Source organism: Syngnathus scovelli, chromosome 4 (genome assembly GCF_024217435.2).
Source record: "Syngnathus scovelli strain Florida chromosome 4, RoL_Ssco_1.2, whole genome shotgun sequence".
Lineage (NCBI taxonomy): Eukaryota > Metazoa > Chordata > Actinopteri > Syngnathiformes > Syngnathidae > Syngnathus > Syngnathus scovelli.
The window spans coordinates 10,080,573-10,102,530 of NC_090850.1; the positions used below are offsets into that span (position 1 = coordinate 10,080,573).

A 21,958-nucleotide genomic window follows, 5' to 3' on the forward strand; every position below is an offset into this window, starting at 1 on the left:
ATCCTTTTGGGATTTTTTTTATATTAACATCCAAAACCTAAATCAAAACAATAAAAAATAGTTATATAATCATAATTTGTCCATTCAATAGTTTTAACCTGGGTTAACCTACAACCATGTAACCTGGGAGGAGGAGTCATTTTAAAAACACAGACAAAAACAAGCCGCCCCAATGAGATCCACATTCCTCCTTCTTCGTCTGAGCTATCATGGATCCACACGGTATTCTGCTTGTTCTGCTAGTGAGTGCATGCACAGTCCAAGGTAAGTGTGTTTATTTAAAAAAGAAACAGGTTTTTTTGTCACTTTTCTTGCTGTGATGCATTACTCCCCACGGTGGCCTTTTCTTGTTTAAATTTCTGGTGAAATTCATATTGCATTAAATAGAGCCTAGTATTAATAATATGAGTCAACAGTGAGTCGCCAGCCTGTATGCTGTGGCACATTACAATGTGTGGAGATATATTCAGAACATTTTCACTTCGTTTTTTTTTTTAAATGACAAACACATTATCTTTGTTCATCAATTTATGCCATCAAGAGGCTGATTAAACCCACAAGATAGATGATACATAATTATTGTATCATTTTAATGCATCTCATTTTAGGTTGTCTTATACACCTGCCCAAGGGCCTACCAATATTTTTTTATTTTATCTACCTTGAGTGCATTTACATTGTATAATGTTGTCCCTTCTACATAAAGGAAGAAAAAAAAAACTCTTTTTGTGTCATATTTATTTAGTGACATTTTTTTTTCCAAGAAATGAAATATAGGTATCATAATTTAATCATTTCTGCGAACTACTGGTCCAGATTGTGCAGTACGTAATACTGAACTAGTATTTGTTTATAGAACAAATCGCAATCAATAAAGATAAACAATCCAAATGTTCTATTGATTGAAAGATTCAAGATTCAAGAGTTTTTTATTCGCCATGTTTGAGCGTGCCAAACAAGGAATTTGACTTCGGTAAATCACAGCCTCTGTTCAACATTTAGGTGACTAACAACAACACTCAGGACATGTGAAAAATGAAAGATATTCTCAAACATCCCCTGATCTTAAACTGATCTTAAACTCCCAAGAGGGCAAGGAAAGACTCAAAACTCCAGCTAGGGGAAATGAGAAACCTTGAGAAGAGACCACAGATGGGAGGGTCCCTCTTCTAGGATGACCAGGCTGCAATGGATGCAGAGAGTACACATAGTACAAACAGTGTAGCCAAAAAAGGTGTGGAAAGCGGGATGTTATTGCACAGTAATGACTCTGAGACTCTAAGAGTGGTGTGAGTTCATCAGAGCAACAGCCTGGGGGAAGAAGCTGTCTCTGTGTCTGCTGGTTTTATTGTACAGAGCTCTATAACGGCGTCCGGAGGGGAGTAGTTCAAACAGGCTGCAACCTGGGTGCGAAGGGTCTGTTGAGATGTTACTTGCACGTTTCCTGGTCCTGGACAGGTACAAGTCTTGGATAGATGGGAGGTTGATTCCAATTATCTTTCCTGCAGTCCTTATTGTCCGTTGCAGTCTGTGCTTGTCTTGTTTGGAGGCTGATCCAAACCAGACAGATTTAAAAAGGCAACAGTGCTCAGTTCTGACTGTCATAACAAAAACAGCAATCGTTTTGTTCATGTGGTTTTAGTTTGCGGTAGAGTGCGATTGCACTGCAACATAAAATAAGGTGAGTTAAAGATCATATAAGAAAAAACTGGAAAAAATATTAAAAAATAAATTTAGGATGTTGGTTTCAAGATGGTTCTACACTTATGTTCTATTTCCAAGCACATTTGCATGCATTCCTGTAACCCTCAAAATAGGTTTAAAAATCTGAGAGTCAGGCATCTAATCCTCAAAGAACTATCTGAACTTTACTTTTAAATGCAACAATGTCTGTTTACAACCAAGCCAAATCATATTAACACACTCTAAATTTTAGTCTGTGCTAAAGTTATCATATTTAAAAACATTTTTGGCAGGGTTGTGCAACCATTTTGAGTCTTTGCACGGACCTGCCTTTGATATCCAACAAATATAATACCATGGTTCACATTCATATTTTAGTCATTGTGCACCAGCACCCAATAATCAAATTTTATTTCTTCTAAATCTTTAGATTCAGGTTTACACGAGAAGGAGGTGAGCTCGACACAAATGAGTGAACTACCAATATCAGAAAGCTATATATTCAAGGAAATGTCTGAATTGTTTCACATCAATTATGATTGATGGTCAAATAATGTAAACTTTATTAATGCTGCAGCATCTTTAAAAATACATTTACAACGTGGTTTGTCAAACCGAAACGAGTGGCAACAGTGAATTGTGATAAGCGTTGCTAAAACTGTTTTATATGTATACTGTATATATGTTTTGTTTTCATAGTTTCCATTCAAGGGCCAAATGAGCGCAGGCTCTTCAAAGACCTGCTGCAGAAGTACAATGTACTTGAGAGACCAATCTTCAATGAGTCTCAGACTCTCAACGTTGACGTCGGCATCACTCTCAGGCAGATTATGGATGTGGTGTGTAACTTAGTTTTATAATTATTATTATTATTACTACAACTACACAGCCAAATTGTAAAATGAATTCATTTTGTTTGGGCAGAACATGGCAAAGTGAGAAAAAATTTATTAGCATTTTGATGATAGAGTATATGAAATGCCAAACCAGCACGATTAAATCTCAATATCAAACTGAAGGTTTTATAGGAGCCACAAACAGATTTTTTTTTTCTCACAGGATGAGACGAATCAGATGCTGACAACCAGTATTTGGCTGCGAACGGTAAGTGCAGGTTTGTTGGAAAGCTTTTTGAGCAACCTGTTCTCTCATGTGTTTCCGATTAATCTTCCTCGGTAGCGTTTAAGACGAGCATAAAGACTTCAGGTTGGGCTGATGGTTCAACCTGAGCTCCGAGTTTGAAATAAGGAACCTCAGTTCCAGAATCACTGATCTGAATTAGTTGAATTTTCTTATATATTTACTGTTAGGTTACGGATTTTAGTTATTGATCTGACTCCAAATTGCGATCAACACTTAACACATAAATTGCTATGTCCTAATCCACACACTGGCGCACCTAACAATTTTGCGAGTTCGTTCTGTCAAAGAGAAGACCAGTAGATCAATCAGACCAAATTTACCAATTGTTTATTCCTGACAAAGCGCACTAATACAGGCCTGGGTCCCGGGTCCCTCACACTAAAACTCGTGCGTTTTTGTGACCACCAAAAGACGACACATTCTTCCGGGTTGCCCAGTTTTAAAGAAACACAATATGAATATTAAAGCATGCAAAATATTGTGAGATGATTGGTCGACGCCATCTCCTCCCCGTGTCGGTGTTATCGCTGAGGTCAGGCGGTTGGATTTTCCCCGCGAAGCCCGACCACATAGACGTGCTGTTGTTTTCGTTTCTCACCGACCTTGAGGTGTTGTCGTCCGGTACTCCCTGTCTGGGCCTATTCCACAACACTTCGAAGAAAACAAGTTCATGCAGTTTGCCTGCACATTCTTCACCACCCACCAATCCACACGAGCACTCCAACACTAGATATTATATTAATATGATTATAAGTTTAACACAGCGGTTCCCAAAGTGGGCGGTACCGCCCCCCTGGGGGCGGTGGAAAGATCTGGGGGGGCGGTGAGGACGAAGGGGGCAGTAGGGGGGCGGTGAGGACGAAGGGGCGGTAGGGGGCGGCAGTCCGAAGTCAGAAGTTGAAGGGGGCGGTAGGGGGGCGTCAGTCCGAAGTCAGAAGTTCGAACGTTTGTTTGACGACACATGTGCAGTAGGACGAGTCAGTCGACGGGGGGGACGGACGACAATTTGTACACAACATGTGCGGTTGTGGGTGGACGGACGACAATTTGTACACAACATGTGCGGTTGGACGAGTCAGTCGACGGGGGGTTAGGAGGGGGGGGGGGGGGGGCGCTAGGAATTCACTGGGGAGCCAAGGGGGCGCTAGTCTGAAAAAGTTTGGGAACCACTGGTTTAACACAACCTTAAAAATATGTTTGCAAACTCTCGAAAGCACATTTCCCTTTATTACCAGTAAGGAGGCGCTCAAAGAAGTCTATTTACTGTACAAGATGTCTATTGACAGAGAAAAATGTCAAGGTACTTACTTCAGCCCTTGGAATTCAAGACAGTTAAAGTGGGTGCAATAAAATGATGAAAATACAATCCGTAAAATAAACAACACTGCTGTGGGTGTGAAGGAAAGAAAAAAGGCTTGGAATCAAATTGATACACAAGTGAATGCCTAAGTTAAAATATTACAAAATATTATTTGATGCACTAAACATTGCAATCCTGCATTGGAGAAGAATACTTGGAAGTGTTTTAAAATGCAATATAAATCCATAATTCAGACAGGCAAGGCATATTTTGATTGGCCCTCCCTTAGATTTCATATTTGATCATTAAGTAAAATATTCATTAAGTATTTAACTCATCCATATTCAGCACAATAATATTTTCACATCTTTGTTACTTATTTTCAGATCAAGGTAGGACAGTTTAAAAAAAAAAACTAACAAGGCTAATCCATGTGTTAGATGGATCCCAGTCCGACCACCAAAGTGTATAGAATATAGATGAGCGAGTAAGTTTTAGTGAACAAGATCTGTGTCTGTGTACATAACCCACTTTCTAGAATATGGAGTGTGAAAAACTCCTGTATATCCTAATTATCTGCTCCACAGTCCTGGAATGACTATAATCTGCAGTGGGACCCATCTGAGTATAATGGGTTGAAAGAACTACGATTTCCTGATCATCTCCTTTGGAAGCCAGATATTCTACTTTATAACAGGTACAACTGGATGTGGATATGAGCATTATATGTATTATTATTTTTGGTTGTTATTATTATCATTATGATTAGTATTATTATTTTGTTATTATAATTTTATTTTTATTACTATTTCTATAAAACCACAAATCAATGTATCTTTTTTTTACGTCATCAACAGAGGTTGTTGGAAAAATAAATACTCTTATTTACAATACAATAACAAAATATGTTACCGCAAACCAGTATAAAAGATCAGATATACTTTAATTACTTCCAATTCAATATCAGTGTGGCATCATTTTTCAAAAATGGAATTAATAGGTGTGTCTACATTTCTCACAAGCTACACTGATGTTGTTCTATGTCATCCACAGTGCAGACAAAACGTCTGATCTCTTTCATAGCAAAATTGTGTCTTCCTTCTCGGGTGACTGTTTGCATATACCCCCAGGTAAGGAAAATTTCTGTTCACCCTCACACTTGCACAAACGCTCTTTTCTCCCCTTTTTCCTTACTGAACCTTCAGCTACTGAAGTGCATGAGTTTTTATGTGTGTGCACATATAGTGAAACTGCAGTTGTAGTCTCTGATTACTTCTTTCTCTGAGTGACTTGACCTCCTCCTCCTTCAAGCAAAAGCACTGTTCTGTCCTCTTGGCTCGCCATGTGAATGCATTCCAGCACGAATAACTTTCTCAAGGAGTTCTTTCGCCATTGATTGTTTTTGTGAGATGCAACTTGTTTCTTGACCTTCACTCACAATACTATGCATTTCATCAGATTGTGATTTAGTGTTGACCTTCTGCTTTTTGATTGAGGGAAGTTTGCACTTGTTTGTCATTATTAGGCACTCTTTGTGCTCGTTGTATATCCGTTCATTTCATGCAGTGCCACAGTCTATTCACCGCTTGCAACGGAAAGACCTTGTTTATTGCCTTCTGAATGATTACTGGATACATTCACTATATTATTATTATTTTTCCAAAATACATGAACTCCTTATGTTGACAGAGTGCATCTTTTGCTGCTTTTTTTAAAAAATTCAATTTAATTGAATTCTTTCTTTAGAGTAAATTAATGTGTTTGTGATGTGTCTCCTTTTTTCCTATTCTGCATATTTTTCCCTGTCAGCAATCTTTAGGACCACCTGCGATTTCGATCTCCGCTGGTTCCCCTTTGACATCCAGAAATGTGAACTTAAGTTTGGCTCCTGGACTTACGGGGGCTTCTCTTTAGACTTATCACTGATAGAGGCGGACATCAGTGAATACGTACCTAATGGAGAGTGGGAGCTTGTTGGTGAGAATAATTTCATACTGTGCATGTCTAACACAAATTTGTATACATAAAAGACTTAGCAATGTGGCAAAGGGCGGGACTCAGATTGGAAAACATTTTCAGGAGGTGTTATGCTTAGTACTACTTATGGTGAGAATCATCTGTATGTTGAATCGCAATACAGACAACCTCGTGAGAGCAAATAAGAAGTCTATTGAAATAAGGGACCTGTAGAATTGATCAACAATCATGGCGGATAAAAAAAAGTGTAAAAGTATTTTTTTCACACAGATACCAAGGGACCAAACTAAGGTCGATGGATAGTTTCTGAACTAAGTAACAACCAAATCTTTTAAGGAACAACTATACTCCTACAGAATATAAGAACAACAAAGAAACTGATGTAAGATACACAAGGTCAAAAAGACAGTGAGAATCAGAATCTAAACTTTCCACCTTATTCACGGGGGCTCTCATGGGTAACTAAATTTCTTGCACATCTTTGGAGCGAGTTGTACTGCTGGTGGTTGTACAACCAAGGACACTGAGCATTGTTGAGCATACCTCTCCAGATGAGGAAAGTGTCTATATAGTGTCCACCTGGCAATGAGGAACACAGACAAACTAGGCTGAGGGTCATATTTAAAAGACCAGCTCAATGTTGTATATGTACCACTTTTTATTTCATGGGCAAAGCTCATCACAACACTCACATTGAACTTTGTGCTAGTGCTTGCATTGAACCACCGACAAAGACGCGCTGGGTGAGTGCCACTTGTATATCTTGTGTTGTTTAAACGTATGCGGGAGAGTTCTTTTCGTGACATTGAAATGTTTTCTCTTCACATATTATTCGCACCAACAGTTACCATTGAAATAAAACGCCAGTTTCACTATACTGGAAGTGCCTCTCATGTTTCACGCAAAGGAATAAGGTGGTTACAAGTTTAGAAAAAACAATGACCCAATATAAATAGAAAAATAACTATATGAAAGAGACAACAAAAAGGAAATAAATCAATTTAAAGAAAGAAATAAAATGAATAAATAACTTTGTTGCATAAAGTACCTCAAAACCAATTCTGAATCGCAAATGTTAAAATATCAGTAGAAAGCAGTAGAATAATAGCTCACCGCATGTTTTTAAGTTGTATTAAGAAAATACTCCAAAGACACTGAATAAAATATTTTTGTAAGATAAAAAAATACATTGTGAAAATATGGCTTGATGGATCGATCGAGGAATACTGTAAAACAATTGTTTTTAATTAAAGTGTTACAACATTTTACACGTGTAGATTCAATGACGTGTTGTTTTTCTCACAGTGGTTTCAGGAAAGAAGAATACCCGGACTTATGATTGCTGCGAGGAGCCCTATCCCGATGTCACGTACACCATAGTGATGCGCAGACGGACTCTCTTCTATGTAGTTCATCTGCTCATTCCCTCCATTCTGATCTCCATTCTGGCCCTGTTTGGCTTCCTGCTGCCCGCTGACTCTGGGGAAAAGATATCACTGGGTAAAGCAATGAGCTTTAAATTCTCTGTATCTCTAAATGTTTATACCTCTGGAAATTGAATTTGCATCGATAGCCTTTCCTTCGATTTATTCTGATCAGAAACAAATAACATTGTAATGAAAACATGAGCTTTAAGTAACTGTTTTTAACGTAAGTTCAATTATTTTATCCCAAGAAGATGCATTGTTTTGCATGGTTGTATGTAAAATGTGAATTCTTTGGTTTTGAGGCACTAACTGAGATTTGGTATTTTCAGGAATCACAGTCATGCTCTCCCTAATAGTCTTCATGCTGCTAGGTGCACAAATTATGCCGCCCACTTCAGACTCAGTGCCTCTAATAGGTAAGTGGGGGGAATTTTAGAAGTTGTTATTATTAGGAATTTGCATTGCTCTTTCATCTCAACACTTTGTGTTTGTGTACTTATTCACAAAGCACATGTTCTGTTTTGCAATGTAGCTACCCCCTATATTTCGAAAAGATATAGTTCAGAAAATCTGATTCCAGGTAAAAGTGGTCAAAACATAATCATGCATGGCTTGCTCTGCAGGGAACATGTGCCCAATGGAGACAACTGCATTAGAGACATTATATGCTATTGATAGCTTGACATTAGAGCAGCATGATGCTTGAAGCAAACGGGGCTTTAAAATGAGTACTCAATAAAACAATTTTTTGCCCTGAATGAGAGGGGAAAGGCTCCAGTTTGCCCCCATGAAAGTGATCAGGACGGGTTTTATATTGTACATGATGAATGGCTGAATAACCAACCATTTTCTTCTGTCTTCACCTTTATAGCTCAGTACTTTATCGTCACTATGGCCATTGTTGCGCTCTCTGTGATTGTCACGGTTGTGGTTTTACAAGTTCATCATCGTGACCCTCATGGCGCCAGGATGCCAAAGTGGGTGAGTGCCCATTTCATTGTGATGTATACCAGACACTCATCCTCAACCATTTGTTTTTGTTCAGCTTAACATTGTACTGGTTTATTACATGTTGAATCAAATGTGAATGGTGTTATTTGAACTGGAAGAAATATTCAGGTACTGTATTTTCCGCACTATAAGGGGGCACCGGATTATAAGGCGCACCTTCAATGAATGGCCCATTTTAAAACTTTGCCCATATATAAGGCGCACCTTCAATGAATAGCCCATTTTAAAACGTTGTCCATATATAAGATATATACATTTGGCCCGCGGGCCGGACTTTGGGCACGTCTGCTGTATTGGCTCAATATTGGTCCATATATAAAGCACACCTGATTATAAGGCGCACTGTCGGCTTTTGAGAAAATTTGAGGGTTTTAGGTGCGCCTTATAGTGCGGAAAATACGGTAGTTCCTCAAAACATACTGTCATTTCCGGAATACAAAGCGCACATGACTAAAAGCCGCAGAAGCTAGATTTAGCTGAAGCCAAATTTGTACAGACAACTTTCATTTACCTTAAACAGCAGTAGACATCACCACCACCACCAAAACAATCCCAAGTGCATTATGCAGTGGCGTCACAGATCTTGCACTGTATTACGGCAGCCTAACGACACCCGTTATATATTTGGATCTCACTCCGGAGTTGCTAATAGTGCCTGTTGCCCATTGCCAGAGATGGTGAGTTGGTAGCCAAAGAAACCAAAGCAAGTTGTGGGTCACACTGCAGAGACAGCTGTATTTATGGCACCTTTTGCCCATTACACTCAACACAAGATAGTTCCATATTTCTATTTCAGGCAGCCTGCCTCTTCTTCATGTGTGCGCACTCCAATTGCAAATGGCTAATATAAAGATATAGTACTCATACTCGGAAAGTTTCATTAGTCCACTGTGACGTGTTCTGTAATTTCATTGCTCAGGTGTGACAAGACTATGACAGATGGGAAGTGTTGAGGTAGTGTTAAATGACAAAAGCAGAGCATATGGAAGCCGATAGCCAGGGAAGGGGGTCTTTTGGGTCCGCTGGGCAACGGAGTGACTTGTAGAACAAGGCTGGACAAGGACCTCAGCAGCGAGCCATCTGGAGGCACACTTGTGGAAGATTGAATCATATGGCACCTGTATTAAGGATAGTCTCTTAAGATTAGACTGCAATAGTTACTGAACATTTGTATAAACTGCCCGCCCAGCCTAAAACAAAAAAGTCAAATGTATTTATACAACCCTTCATCACAGAAACGTCTGAAGAGGTTCACATGACCACAGTTGACAAATATTAACAACATACTGATCTTAACCCCTAGGGAGGCAAGGAAAATGTAAAAAAAAATAAAAACTGGGGAAAAATGAGAAAACAACCAACAATGTACTATATAATGTTGACAGCTTTATTTATTGACTAACAGTGGCAGAAAGTAAAGGCCTGCAGTAGTTGCACTTTCACACATTTGAGTTACTGATGGGTGCTTTGATGGTGGAGCGTAAACATCATGAGAGTAAAATCAATGTGACTAGTTTCTGAAAGGCACAGACAAAATCATCCTTTGAGGCTGCGGTGGCGGGGAAGTGAAGCATGACAGTGGTAGGGTCAATGTCTCTTCAGAGAAGGAGCTTCATGGCTTCCAAGCTCGACTTGTGCCTAACTTTGATTTTTTTAAAAAAGTCTACCCTTGTAATTTTAGCGTTAACCTCATCTTTTCGACCTTTTTCCTCATTGTGATTAGACAAATGATTATTTTGTCGTCCCTTACAAGCCATTCAGTGTGACTGGCCCGCCCCGAGCTATTCTATTTACAAAATCGGGGTTCTGGGAGGATGCTGGACAGCTGTTTTTTTTCCCCCTTCCCTCCGCTTTAATGCTCTCTGAGCTCCGGCAATGTGTTGCACGAAGTTTCACCGTTAATATTTTTGCCACTGTTTGATGAGTCCTATCTTTCTTCTTTGTTTGATCCCAAAGATTCGTGTGGTCTTCCTTGATTGGTGTGCCTGGTTTCTGCGCATGAAGCATCCGGGTGAGGACAGCGTGGACCTCAAAGCCAGAATGGCGAGTGTTCACCCTGCCTCGCCCAATTCTGGCTTGATTGGGAAAATTGGTGAGGGTGAGCTTGCCTTCACCAAAGATCTGAGCTCCACAGTCGGCTGCAGTGAACCAGAACTCGCCAATATCCTTGATGAAGTGCGCTATATTGCTAAACGTTTTCGTGACCAGCAACAGGGAGAGACGATGCGCAATGATTGGAAATTTGTTGCTGCTGTCATAGACCGTCTTTGTTTTGTGCTTTTCTTGCTATTCATTATCCTGTGCACCTTTGGGATTCTTGTGTCAGCACCAAACATTACTGAGGCTGTTTCCAAAGATGTGTTCTCCTGAAAATAAATGGAAAAGCAAATAAATACATATTTTCAGACATTATTTCAGAATTTCTTCTTTTCTTTCAAGCATGTGGTGGTCTAGAAACCGGTGTGCATGGGACTAAATATTATATTAAAGGTAAATAATCAACTGCCAGAGTATGACTAGCATTTGTAGAGAAAGTCTCCCCCAAAAATGCATGCGTGTTTGCCTTCTTACAGGGCGTGACATAAATAGTCAAAGTTATACCATGTATAGCCCTGAAACATCCTTAGTCTTTCAGTCTGGAGCCTGCAGGATCATTCATCCATATCTTTTCCAAGCCCAAATGGTCAAGATATAATGCAATTCCCAGAGTCTCCTCTGCTCTCCCCGGAGCTGTTAACACTTCCAAAGGAGCCATAAATTTTTACAATGGTCACTGTAATGCAAACCTGTGTTTTCTCTCTTCTGGAGCCAGCAACAATTATGTGTGCAAATCACTCCTTCCAGCAGGCTCTACCTTCGAAATTTAGTAACTATTGCAACGTCAAATCATATTTATTTATTTGTTTGTTTGTTTTGTTAGGTTATGGATTTTAGTTATTGATCTGACTCCAAATTGCGATCAACACTTAACACATAAATTGCTATGTCCTAATCCACACACTGGCGCACCTAACAATTTTGCGAGTTCGTTCTGTAAAAGAGAAGACCAGTAGATCAATCAGACCAAATTTACCAATTGTTTATTCCTGACAAAGCGCACTAATACAGGCCTGGGTCCCGGGTCCCTCACACTAAAACTCGTGCGTTTTTGTGACCACCAAAAGATGACACATTCTTCCGGGTTGCCCAGTTTTAAAGAAACACAATATGAATATTAAAGCATGCAAAACATTGTGAGATGATTGGTCGATGGCCATCTCCTCCCCGTCTAGGTGTCGCTGAAATCTGGCGGTTGGGTTTTCCCTACGAAGCCTGACCACATAGACGTGCTGTTGTTCTCGTTTCTCACCGACCTTGAGGTGTTCTCCCTGTCTGGGCCTATTCCACAACACTTCGAAGAAAACACGTTCATGCAGTTTGCCTGCACATTCTTCGCCACCCACCAATCCACACGAGCACTCCAATACTAGATATTATATTAATATAATTATAAGTTTAACACTTAAAAATATGTTTGCAAACTGCCGAAAGCACATTTCCCTTTTGTTTGTTTGTTTGTTTGTTTGTTTGTTTGTTTGTTTGTTTGTTTGTTTGTTTGTTTGTTTGTTTGTTTGTTTGTTGGTTACTTTTCAAAATGAAATAACTGTAAATCGTTAGTGCTCTAATTATTCTTCTTTCATTTTTGCAGCCCGGTCCAAGCTGGACCCTGGCCCAGTACTGGTCCACGGGCCGGTGGTTGTGGACCAGTGGTCTCATGTGTCCAAAATGGTTCATGTTCTTATTCTGTCTTGAGCCAAATCCATACAGGAGATTGGTCTAACAAAGCACACACAGGAGATTGGCAGAACATTAAAGTAAATATGCCAAATTTGGGCTTAACTGAGTTCAACCGATCAAAGTGTGCCTTAGCAAGAATAAACTGTCACAGTAATACAACATTCTACCTCGATTGTGGCAGGAAAGATGAAATCCTCAATCAGATCTGTGCTTATTCAAGTGTCGGTTATTAATCATTTTGTATTTAAGTATTAAGGGAACTCCCTAAAACCATTTGCTGTACCCTTTTTGTGAACCAACAAACACTTCTCATTTGATCAAATCAATTCATTGACACATTTTCATTCTTCTGCTGAAACTAATTTGATCAATACAATAATTTGGATGGCTTCAAAATTTCCAGAGGACCGTCAACCTAAAATATATTATATTGCTGATTACAAAAAAACAAACACAAAATGTGTCTAGTGTAATGTGAATAACTGTTGTACTTGGATTATTTTCAACAGGTCATGTCTCTTACGATGATCTCAGGCTTTGGACCAGCCTGAGACCAATGTGCATTCTTTCTGCTAATCATAGGGTCAAAAGGATACTTAGGGAATATGTGTATGCTCAGACAATGAAAAATTCGGGGGAACTTTGCTCCATGCTTTTTTTTCCCAGTCATAGGCAAACTTATAAAGATAGTTAGGTGTTATTGTAAAATGTATGGTAGATACTGCACATACTATATGTGTTATATTCGTTCTGTTTGGCGGTGCTCTCATCGCGCTTTAAAAGAAAAAAACTCGGAACAGCGAGGCAACGTGCTAAACAGGTAAAAGTTCACATTGATTTTACGTTTTGGTTGTAGAGTGCCTGTGTGGTCCGCAGGCCGACACACGATATAAATTTTTTTAATTGGTTTCTTTTTTTTTTTTTTTGAAGCATGTTGACCTGTGCAAGGGAGAAAACAAATCGTAGCTACCATTGTACTGTGTGTTAAATATTGGTTACCATCACATTTAAAGACTGCAAACCTTGTTTCTCAGTGAAGACGACGTCGGCATCTGTTTTCCATTAAGAGTGTTGAGTTCCGGATGAGGCGGGCCCCAGCTGCATCCTTGTTTTTCTCCAATGTCCAATTGGAGAAAGTCCAAGTTTATTGCACAATATGCACATTTTTCTTTTCAATGCAGTTGGGTTGTCATAATATTAGTTTGTTACCTTGGTGGAGGAGACATTCTACAAGCACACATAGAAATGTTCACTCAGTTGTTCTAAGCAATCAACACCTCATCTTGAACTTCTGCAAAATATATCTTATATATATATCTATATATCTTCTGCAGAAGATGAGGTGGACTCCAGCTGCACTCATCCCCAGCTGCACTCATCTCTTACATAACATCTTAGTGGAACTATGCACAAGTCTATTGCACAATATGCACATTTTTCTTTTCCATATAGTTGGGGTGTCATGTTAAAGTAAACTTCCTGGGAGGAGGAGACATTCTACAAACATACGTAGAAACGCTCACTTGGTTGTTCTAAGCACTCAAGCCCACTGAGGTCCACACTTCTCTAATTCCTGTTCCAGACCATCATGGCTCCCTATGATGTTCTGCTTCTTCTTCTAGTGAGTTTCTGCACAGTCCAAGGTAAGCTGCAAATATGAACATTCAACACACTTTCATAATTCCCATTGGAGCCTTTTTTTGTTTTATGTTTTGTAATTGTTTTTTCTTGCAGTCGATCTGGTGCATTGCTCTTTCAATATCCTTGTTTAAATTTCCAACTGGTTCCATATCAAATAGTGTTTTTTTTTTATAGCATGACCCCACAGTCAGTCTACTCAAGACTCCAACAAGTTTTGTAAAGGAGGGGAAGAAATTGTTCAAAGAGGGGGAGAAAACTAATTGAGATACAGCAACCTGGAAAAATAAGAAAAGGTGGAAGATGGCTTCAGCTGTGTTATGATTGAAGAGTGATAGGCTAAGAGGCAAGATCTATACATCTACAGATCTTGTGGACAGAGGTCTTAAAAAGACAACAGGAAGCAGATGTTCAACCTGTCTATAGGACTGACCAGGTTAACTAGTTTGCTGAAGTAAGAGTGATCAGACTTAGATGCTTCGTACACATGCAGAGAAGAGATCATGAGAATATTGGTTAGAAGGTTGATGAGGATGAAGTTGCCAGGCAAGAGAGCTAGAGGAAGACCTAAGAGAAGGTTGACACATGTCGTGAGGAAAGGCAGTACAGCTTTAACTTAATCCATGTAGCACATTTAAAAAATCTTTTACAAAGTGCAATGCTCAACACAAATAAGTGTGACTAGAAAATACTGATAATTGATACTAAAACTGTCTAATATACTGTACATTTTTTTGGGTTTCATAGTTTCTATTCAAGGGCAAAATGAGGACAGACTGATTGGACAACTGATGCACAAATATGGGGTGGAGAGACCAGTCATCAATGAGTCTCAGGTTCTCAATGTCAAAGTTGGCATTTACCTCACCCAGATCATTGAGTTGGTGTGTATCTTTTTTAATTTTTTAAATTATTTCTCAGGCCTAAGTAATAACCGCTGCTAGCCACGTATGAAAACTTTACACACACATCAGGCTGGGTATAAAACTATAGTATATATTAAAAACTAAACAGGCTCTGTAGTGGCACCTATGTAAAAAAAATACACAAAACAACCCATTTGTTTATTTATTCAAACAATCCCCCAAAATGTTTTTTGTTTGTTTGTTTTTTGCAAAACAACACAAAGTTGGGTGAAATTGGGGTCAGTCCAATTTCTAACCCAGCAGATTTAAAGGTCACACAGTTTTGTTTGCCAGGACAATTGAGGGCATCTCCTGCAGCTTCGAATTGGATATCCACTTTTTCTTTGGATTGTTTTATATTGTGTGTTCTATGTGCCCTCTCTGCATCCATTGCAGCATGGTCATCCTGGAAGGGGGTTCCTCCCATCTGTGGTCTCTTCTCAAGGTTTCTCATTTTTCCCCTAGGAGGTTTTTTTTTTAGTTTCTCCTTGCCCTCCTGGGAGTTTAACATCAGGGGATGTTTGAGAATAATTGTCATATTTTGTACATGAGCCCTTTGAGACTTTCTTGTAATTTAGGGCTTTACAAATAAACTTGACTTGACTTCTTCACCTGGCACTACTAAACACACTAAACAAGGTTTACGCAACACAAAAATCATGATGCACTGGATTTTGCACCTGAGTGCACATGCTCTGTCCACAAAAATAGAGCCCAGTATATCAAATGCCAGCTCAGCGTGATTAAATATCAACCTTAAACTCTGAAGGTTTATAAGAGCTAATAAAACCCAAAGTAAAACTTTTATTCCTTTTTTTTTCCCCCTCACAGGATGAGATCAGGCAGGTGTTGACGACCAATATTTGGCTGACATTGGTAAGGTTTTCAAGTTCTAACACTTTCCATAAATGTTGCTTTGGCGACACAGATGCTGTCATAAAGCCAAAGAAGAATGTAAAATGTCAAAAATGTATCTGTTTTTATTTTGCAACAAATATACACAGTGGTGTCTTGAGATATGAGTGCTTTGACTTGTGAGTTTTTTGAGAAACAACCATCCATTTATATCTTGCCTGCGGCAGTCGAAAAAATACTGGCATTCTATACTTGAGTAGAACTATAAATATTTGTGTAAAAAAACAACTTTGGTAAAAGTATAAGTATTTGTTGCATGTTTGCAGCTGGAGGATAACTAAACTCAATTTTATGGATGGATACATGAATATGATACAACTGTTATGGCTGGTCCATTTAAAAATGAATGGGTTAGCTTACTCCGAGTTTTCGTACGCTGTAATCTGCTTTACCCTTGAAGACACAGGACCGCACAGGGGTAAACTCATCTTTATGTTTGTATGCATATGTTTATCGTGGGGGTAAAAAAAAAAAAGTAATAATGATCTGCTCCACAGTCCTGGAATGACTACCAACTGCAGTGGGACCCATCTGAGTATAATGAGTTGGACACTCTACATTTGCGTAATAGTGTCCTTTGGAAGCCAGATATTGTCCTTTATAACAGGTACAGTTGGCACTAGTATTGTCAGATCCACTGCATGCTAAATGTAAAACAGAACAACAAATTCTGGTAAAGTCCATTACTGTTAGTATAGTAATCCCTCGTTTTTTTGCTGGGGTTATGTTCCAAAAACAACACGTGATAGGCGAAATAAGTGGTGTAGAAACTTTTTTTTTTTTTTATTACCATTATTATACAGGTACGTATAACATTGAAACCAAAGAACAAAACCTATTTTCAGGCCCAAGCATTTGTATAACAAAGAGAAGTTAACACTTTCTTACAAATAACTACAGTAAAATAATAATTTTAATCATCAATACAAAATATATACTGCGTAATAAATTGTGACTCACGGCTCTGTAGTGTCTTTTTCTTCCGAAGCCCTAACACAATGCACTGTGAAAAAAAATCAGTGAAGCAGCGAGGCCATGAAAAATGAACCGTGATATAGCGAGGGATAACTGTAATACAAGAATAGGAGTGGGAGAGGTAGTAATAGTACGAGTAGTCGGATTAATTCAGTGCAAATGCTTTGATACCATATAAAATGTACCCTGTGACACTATACGTGTGGTCAAAATGAAAGTATTCTAAACAGTATTACAAAATTAAAGTAAGTAAAAGTAACATTTCTGCCAATATGCCTCCTGGTTCCATTTGATCCCATTTTACAATAACATTATATGCAATTCACTTGTTCAGTGCGTGCATGAGGAAATTGTCTATTTACAGAACCCATCAAAAACTTTACGAGAAGGTGAGTCCAAAACTTTGAATGGTACTGTCAATAAAGCAGCAAGGATGTTATTCTATGTTGTCCACAGTGCACAAGAAAGATTTCAGACTACTTTCGATGCCAAGGTCGTTGTTACCTCCTCAGGCAACTGTAACTATATACCTCAAGGTAAAGAAAATTGCACAAAAGTCAATTCAGCTTTGCTTTTTGAGCCTACATAGATTTAAACATGGATTTGTGCATGATGTTAGTTTTTCAAGTGGAAGTCAAACCCAAATTGTTATGAAAATAATATGTTGTATGTGCCCCGACTAGTCTAAATACAGCACTCTGTTTAATAGTGCCTTTGTGGAATATGAATTAAACAGCTAAATTCACCCCTTTTTATCCATCTCAGGGGGCGGCCATTTTGCCATCACAGTTGCCAGGTCTCAGGTCACAACCAATCACGTCTCAGCTTGCAAGTGATAAATGGTCACCCCCTGAGATGGATAGAAATAGTTTGAATTTGCCTGTTTAATTCACATTCCACAAACAAAACATTAATCAGAACATTGTGTTTCGACGAGTTTGGTTGCACATAGCATATGGCAGCTGAGACTGAGTTTCCTTCTGTATTGACTGTCAGAAACAAATTCCTTTTCAACTCTCCCACATGAACCTTTGCTGGAAACAATTATCTTATCAGATCGTCTATAATAGTCATTTAGTCATCGATTGTTGTTCAAAATTATTTGGTAATCTTCTCCCTTGTCTGTAATTACAATGTAATTGGCTGGTCTGCATATCCTTTATCTATTTCAATTTATTCTGTGCTTGATGCAGCACCACGTCAAGTTCATGATAAATGATACTAGAATGACATTGTTCACTGCTGCATTCTAATATTTTCCTTGAAAATGGATTGGAATTTGGCTAATGCTTACCTCCTGAATAATTACTACTTTCACCGTAATATTACCATTAACTCTCAACACTTGCCTCTTGAATATTTACTACTTTAACTGCAATATTATCATTAACTCGCAATACTTAACTCCAGAAGTTGTCAGCCTAGCTCGTGTTTTATTTCAAGTGTATCACAGCTTCCTTTAGTCGAGAGAAAATAAAATCATTTTCACATGATGTGTCTTTTTTTTTTTTAACCCTTGTTTCACATGTATTTTCCTGTCAGCAATCTTTAAGAGCACCTGCCATGTTGATCTCCGCTGGTTCCCCTTTGACACCCAAAAATGTGACCTCAAGTTTGGCTCCTGGACTTATGGGGCCTGGTCTTTGGACTTAACAATGAGCGAGGCGGTCATAAGTGAATACGTTCCTAATGGAGAGTGGGAGCTTGTTGGTGAGAATAATTTGATACTGTGCATGTCTAACAAAAATTTGTATACATAAAATATTTAATATTGATGAGGAAGACTGTGGCACTGTAATCTGATTTGAAGATACTCTTGAGATGTGATTACATTTAACTTGAGAAACATTTTTCAGAAATTTAGTAACCTGCCCTCAACTAGTGTAATTAATTAGTTGATACAAATATCACATTTTGTCTGTACAAAGTTAATGTCGCTCAACACTGAACTCCAACTAGGCCACAATATGAAGAACCCAGTGTATTGTTCACATGACCGTTTTTGTGTTAAGGTTGAAGTCATGAGCAAGTATGAAGCAGCAGTAAAGGGAGAGTCAAACTACATTGTGCAACATGAAACCTGCAACAAAGGAGCAGTAAAATTGCGAATGTAGTATTGAGAAACACATCTGGCTCTATATTTGTGCTCAGTGCAAGTTTGGCACAAAGTGTTCCTCATTCTGCTACTTTTGCAGATGTGCGCAGTTGTAGATGGGCGGTTTGCACCCTTGTGGGTGTGAAAACAGCCAACTAACTTTCTAGCCAATAGAAGCGTCTCCTCTCAGTTCCTGCCAGCTTGCCGCATGAGAGGCACAGACTTATTACATGACGGAAGCAAAAAGCACACAAATTGATGTGAAGTAGGCCAGAGACATCACAGCTCACCATTGTGATACTCAGGTATGTTTTGTTTGGTCTCACAGGGGTCTCGGGAAAGAAGAACAGCCGGATTTATGAGTGCTGCAAGGAGCCCTATTCCGATGTCACATTTACCATAGTGATGCGCAGACGGAGTCTGTTCTATGTACTCCATGTGTTCATCCCCTGTATCCTGATCTCCATTCTGGCCCTGTTTGTTTTCCTGCTCCCTGCTGACTCTGGGGAAAAGATAACACTGGGTAGAGCAATGCACTTTCATTTTATTCAAAATTTCTGTACCGTATTTTCCGGACTATAAGGCGCACCGGACTATAAGGCGCACCATCAATGAATGGCCCATTTTAAAACTTTGTCCACATATAAGGCACACTGGACTATAAGGCGCACCATTAATGCAATCACAATATAATAACTTGACATAGTGAAAACAATAACAATATATCAATAATGTTAATATCACACAACACATTTGGCCCGCAGGCCGGAATTTGGTCCATATATAAGGCGCACTGGACTATAAGGCACACTGTCGACTTTTGAGAAAATTTGAGGTTTTTAGGTGCGCCTTAATAATCCGGAAAATACGGTACATGAAAATTAGTTCTCCGAAATGTTTACATTCCATTAGTAGCCTTTTCTTCAATCAGATGGAAACTTATGATTGATCTTTATGTCCTTATCATATTATACAGTGTAGTGACTTTTACAAATTATCTTTAATGCAATGCAAATGATCCCACGTAGGGTTTATGCTTAAGCGTCACTTGACACGTACATTGAATTTCGTTCAAGATTGTTAACGGTCGCAAAGACGTTCACCAACAGTTTTAAGGGTCTCAAATCATTTTGTTTGTCGCAAAGAAATTGTTCAATAAAACATTTTCATGTTTGTATGTAAGATGCAAAGGCTATGCAGTTTTGGATTTGAATGCAAAGGCTCTGCAGTTTTAGATTTGAAATGCTAACTTAGATTTGGTATTTTCAGGAGTCGCAGTCATGCTGTCCCTCATACTCTTGATGATGTTAGGTGCAAATGTGATTCCTGCCAATTCAAATTCAGTGCCTCTAATAGGTAAGTGTTGGTGATGTCTGGAAGGATTTCAGTTAAGTTAAGCAGTGAGCCAAATTTTTTAAAAAGACCTGGCTCACACTGTAATTGACTGAGATTTTGCGTTGAGCCAAATTTTTGAAGATCTGTCTCACACTGTAATTGATTGAGATTTTGCATTTCACATCTGCACTCATTCTCACACGTTTGTAAATTCACTCACACAGCGCTATTTTCTGTTCTGTGCTTGTGTGGGTTCTGTAATGCGTCTTCCTCCTACAACTGAAAGACATTGATTTTTTTTCAAATGTACATCAGTCAATGCTGAATAGTGTGACAGAATACTTGATTTTTAAAGTTCATATTTATTGTATTTTTTATGCATGGGGAGCGTCAGTTTAATGGAGACAGTTGCATTATTTCACCTAAATAAATACAATGACATTAGAGCAGCATGGTATTCTGTACCGCTCGATGCAAACGGGCTCATAAAATGAGAAAAAGAAGCACAATTTGCTAGTCTCATACATCAAAAGGGACAGGCTCCAGTTTCTGACCCTGAACAGAGATGCATACTAAGGAACATGAGGAATGTCTGAATAACCAACGATTTTCTCCTCTGTTTTCACCTTTCTAGCTCAGTACTTTATCATCACCATGGCCATTGTTACACTCTCTGTGATTGTCACGGTTGTGGTCTTACAATTTCACCATCATGACCCTAATGGAGCCAAGATGCCTAAGTGGGTAAGTGTCCATTTCATTATGCTTTGTACCAAAACTTCATAATTTTTGCCTTGTTTTACCAAACAGCATACCATTATTTGTTTTTTAATCAAATGCCAACCCCATATATTTAATTGGGAGAAATATGAATGAAGATGCTCCAAACAGCAAAAGTGTGAAATGGTGAGGAGTTACAGGATCAGGAATTTGTCGGTAATTGCCAATTAAATTAGAAGATGGACCAATCTCTACGTACACTGTGAAGTCTGACAATACTGTCTTTCACACATTTGGATTACTGAACGAGCTACCGAGTGGATTGATGGTATCCTGCATTGCATTTGATGTGAACGCGTCCTATCTGTCTTTATTTGACCCCAAAGATCCGTGTGGTCCTCTTTGATTGGTGTGCCTGGTTTCTGCACATGAAGCGTCCTGGTGAGGACAGTGCGGACTTCAGCGACAGAATGGTGCAACCAGCCTCACCTGATTCTGAGATGGTTGGACAAGTGGGTGAGGTTCTCCTTACCAAAGTTCCGAGCCCCACAGTTCGCAGCCATGAACCAGAGATCGCCAAAATCCTTGATGAAGTACGCTATATTGCCACACGCTTCCGAGAGCAACAACAGGGAAAGACTACGCGCAGTGATTGGAAATTTGCTGCTGCTGTCATCGACCGTCTTTGTTTTGTCATTTTCTTGCTATTCATTGCCCTGTTCACCTTGGGGATTTTTGTGTCTGCACCAAACTGAAGCCACAGTGAAGGCAAACATGAACATCATTTAGTTCAGAATTTCCTGTTTTCAAGCACATTGTCTTCTAAAAACTGTATATTCTGGTCTTGGATCACCAAATACTAGATTTGGGAGTGTTACTTAAATATGTATTTTTATACACTAACTAATTACCACTAACGAGTTACCTGTTAAGAAATCTAGTTAGGAACATAATTCAAGTATCATAATATCAATGTAATGTAACTTTAATTACATTTTGATTCGTTTACACGTTTGCATGAAATATGTAATAATAAATACACATACTCTATACAGTA

At 38.9% G+C, this 21,958-nt stretch overlaps 2 protein-coding genes across 2 annotated transcripts; both read left to right on the forward strand.

The window, feature by feature from the left end:
* The first annotated feature begins 96 nt into the window (after positions 1-96).
* Positions 97-10,953, forward strand: LOC125967258 (neuronal acetylcholine receptor subunit alpha-7). The gene is made up of 10 exons (XM_049718186.1): positions 97-264; positions 2,383-2,522; positions 2,743-2,787; positions 4,714-4,823; positions 5,180-5,256; positions 5,936-6,103; positions 7,409-7,603; positions 7,860-7,946; positions 8,402-8,511; positions 10,498-10,953. Exons 1-10 carry the CDS (start codon positions 210-212, stop codon positions 10,909-10,911), a joined length of 1,401 nt encoding a protein of 466 aa, XP_049574143.1. The 5' UTR covers positions 97-209; the 3' UTR covers positions 10,912-10,953.
* A 2,797-nt stretch (positions 10,954-13,750) lies between these two features.
* Positions 13,751-21,958, forward strand: LOC125967259 (neuronal acetylcholine receptor subunit alpha-7-like). Its single transcript, XM_049718187.2, has 10 exons — positions 13,751-13,961; positions 14,704-14,840; positions 15,693-15,737; positions 16,274-16,383; positions 17,208-17,287; positions 18,294-18,461; positions 19,175-19,369; positions 20,116-20,202; positions 20,816-20,925; positions 21,288-21,958. Exons 1-10 carry the CDS (start codon positions 13,907-13,909, stop codon positions 21,654-21,656), a joined length of 1,356 nt encoding a protein of 451 aa, XP_049574144.1. The 5' UTR covers positions 13,751-13,906; the 3' UTR covers positions 21,657-21,958.

Bases quoted from the DNA above. Each gene is read 5' to 3' on its own strand.
- LOC125967258 (XM_049718186.1), top strand. From the start codon at position 210: ATGGATCCACACGGTATTCTGCTTGTTCTGCTAGTGAGTGCATGCACA. The intron at 2,523-2,742 runs GTGTGTAACTTA...TTTTTCTCACAG, and splicing joins TCAGGCAGATTATGGATGTG to GATGAGACGAATCAGATGCT. The intron at 7,947-8,401 runs GTAAGTGGGGGG...TCACCTTTATAG, and splicing joins AGACTCAGTGCCTCTAATAG to CTCAGTACTTTATCGTCACT.
- LOC125967259 (XM_049718187.2), top strand. From the start codon at position 13,907: ATGGCTCCCTATGATGTTCTGCTTCTTCTTCTAGTGAGTTTCTGCACA. The intron at 15,738-16,273 runs GTAAGGTTTTCA...TCTGCTCCACAG, and splicing joins CCAATATTTGGCTGACATTG to TCCTGGAATGACTACCAACT. The intron at 20,926-21,287 runs GTAAGTGTCCAT...TTGACCCCAAAG, and splicing joins GAGCCAAGATGCCTAAGTGG to ATCCGTGTGGTCCTCTTTGA.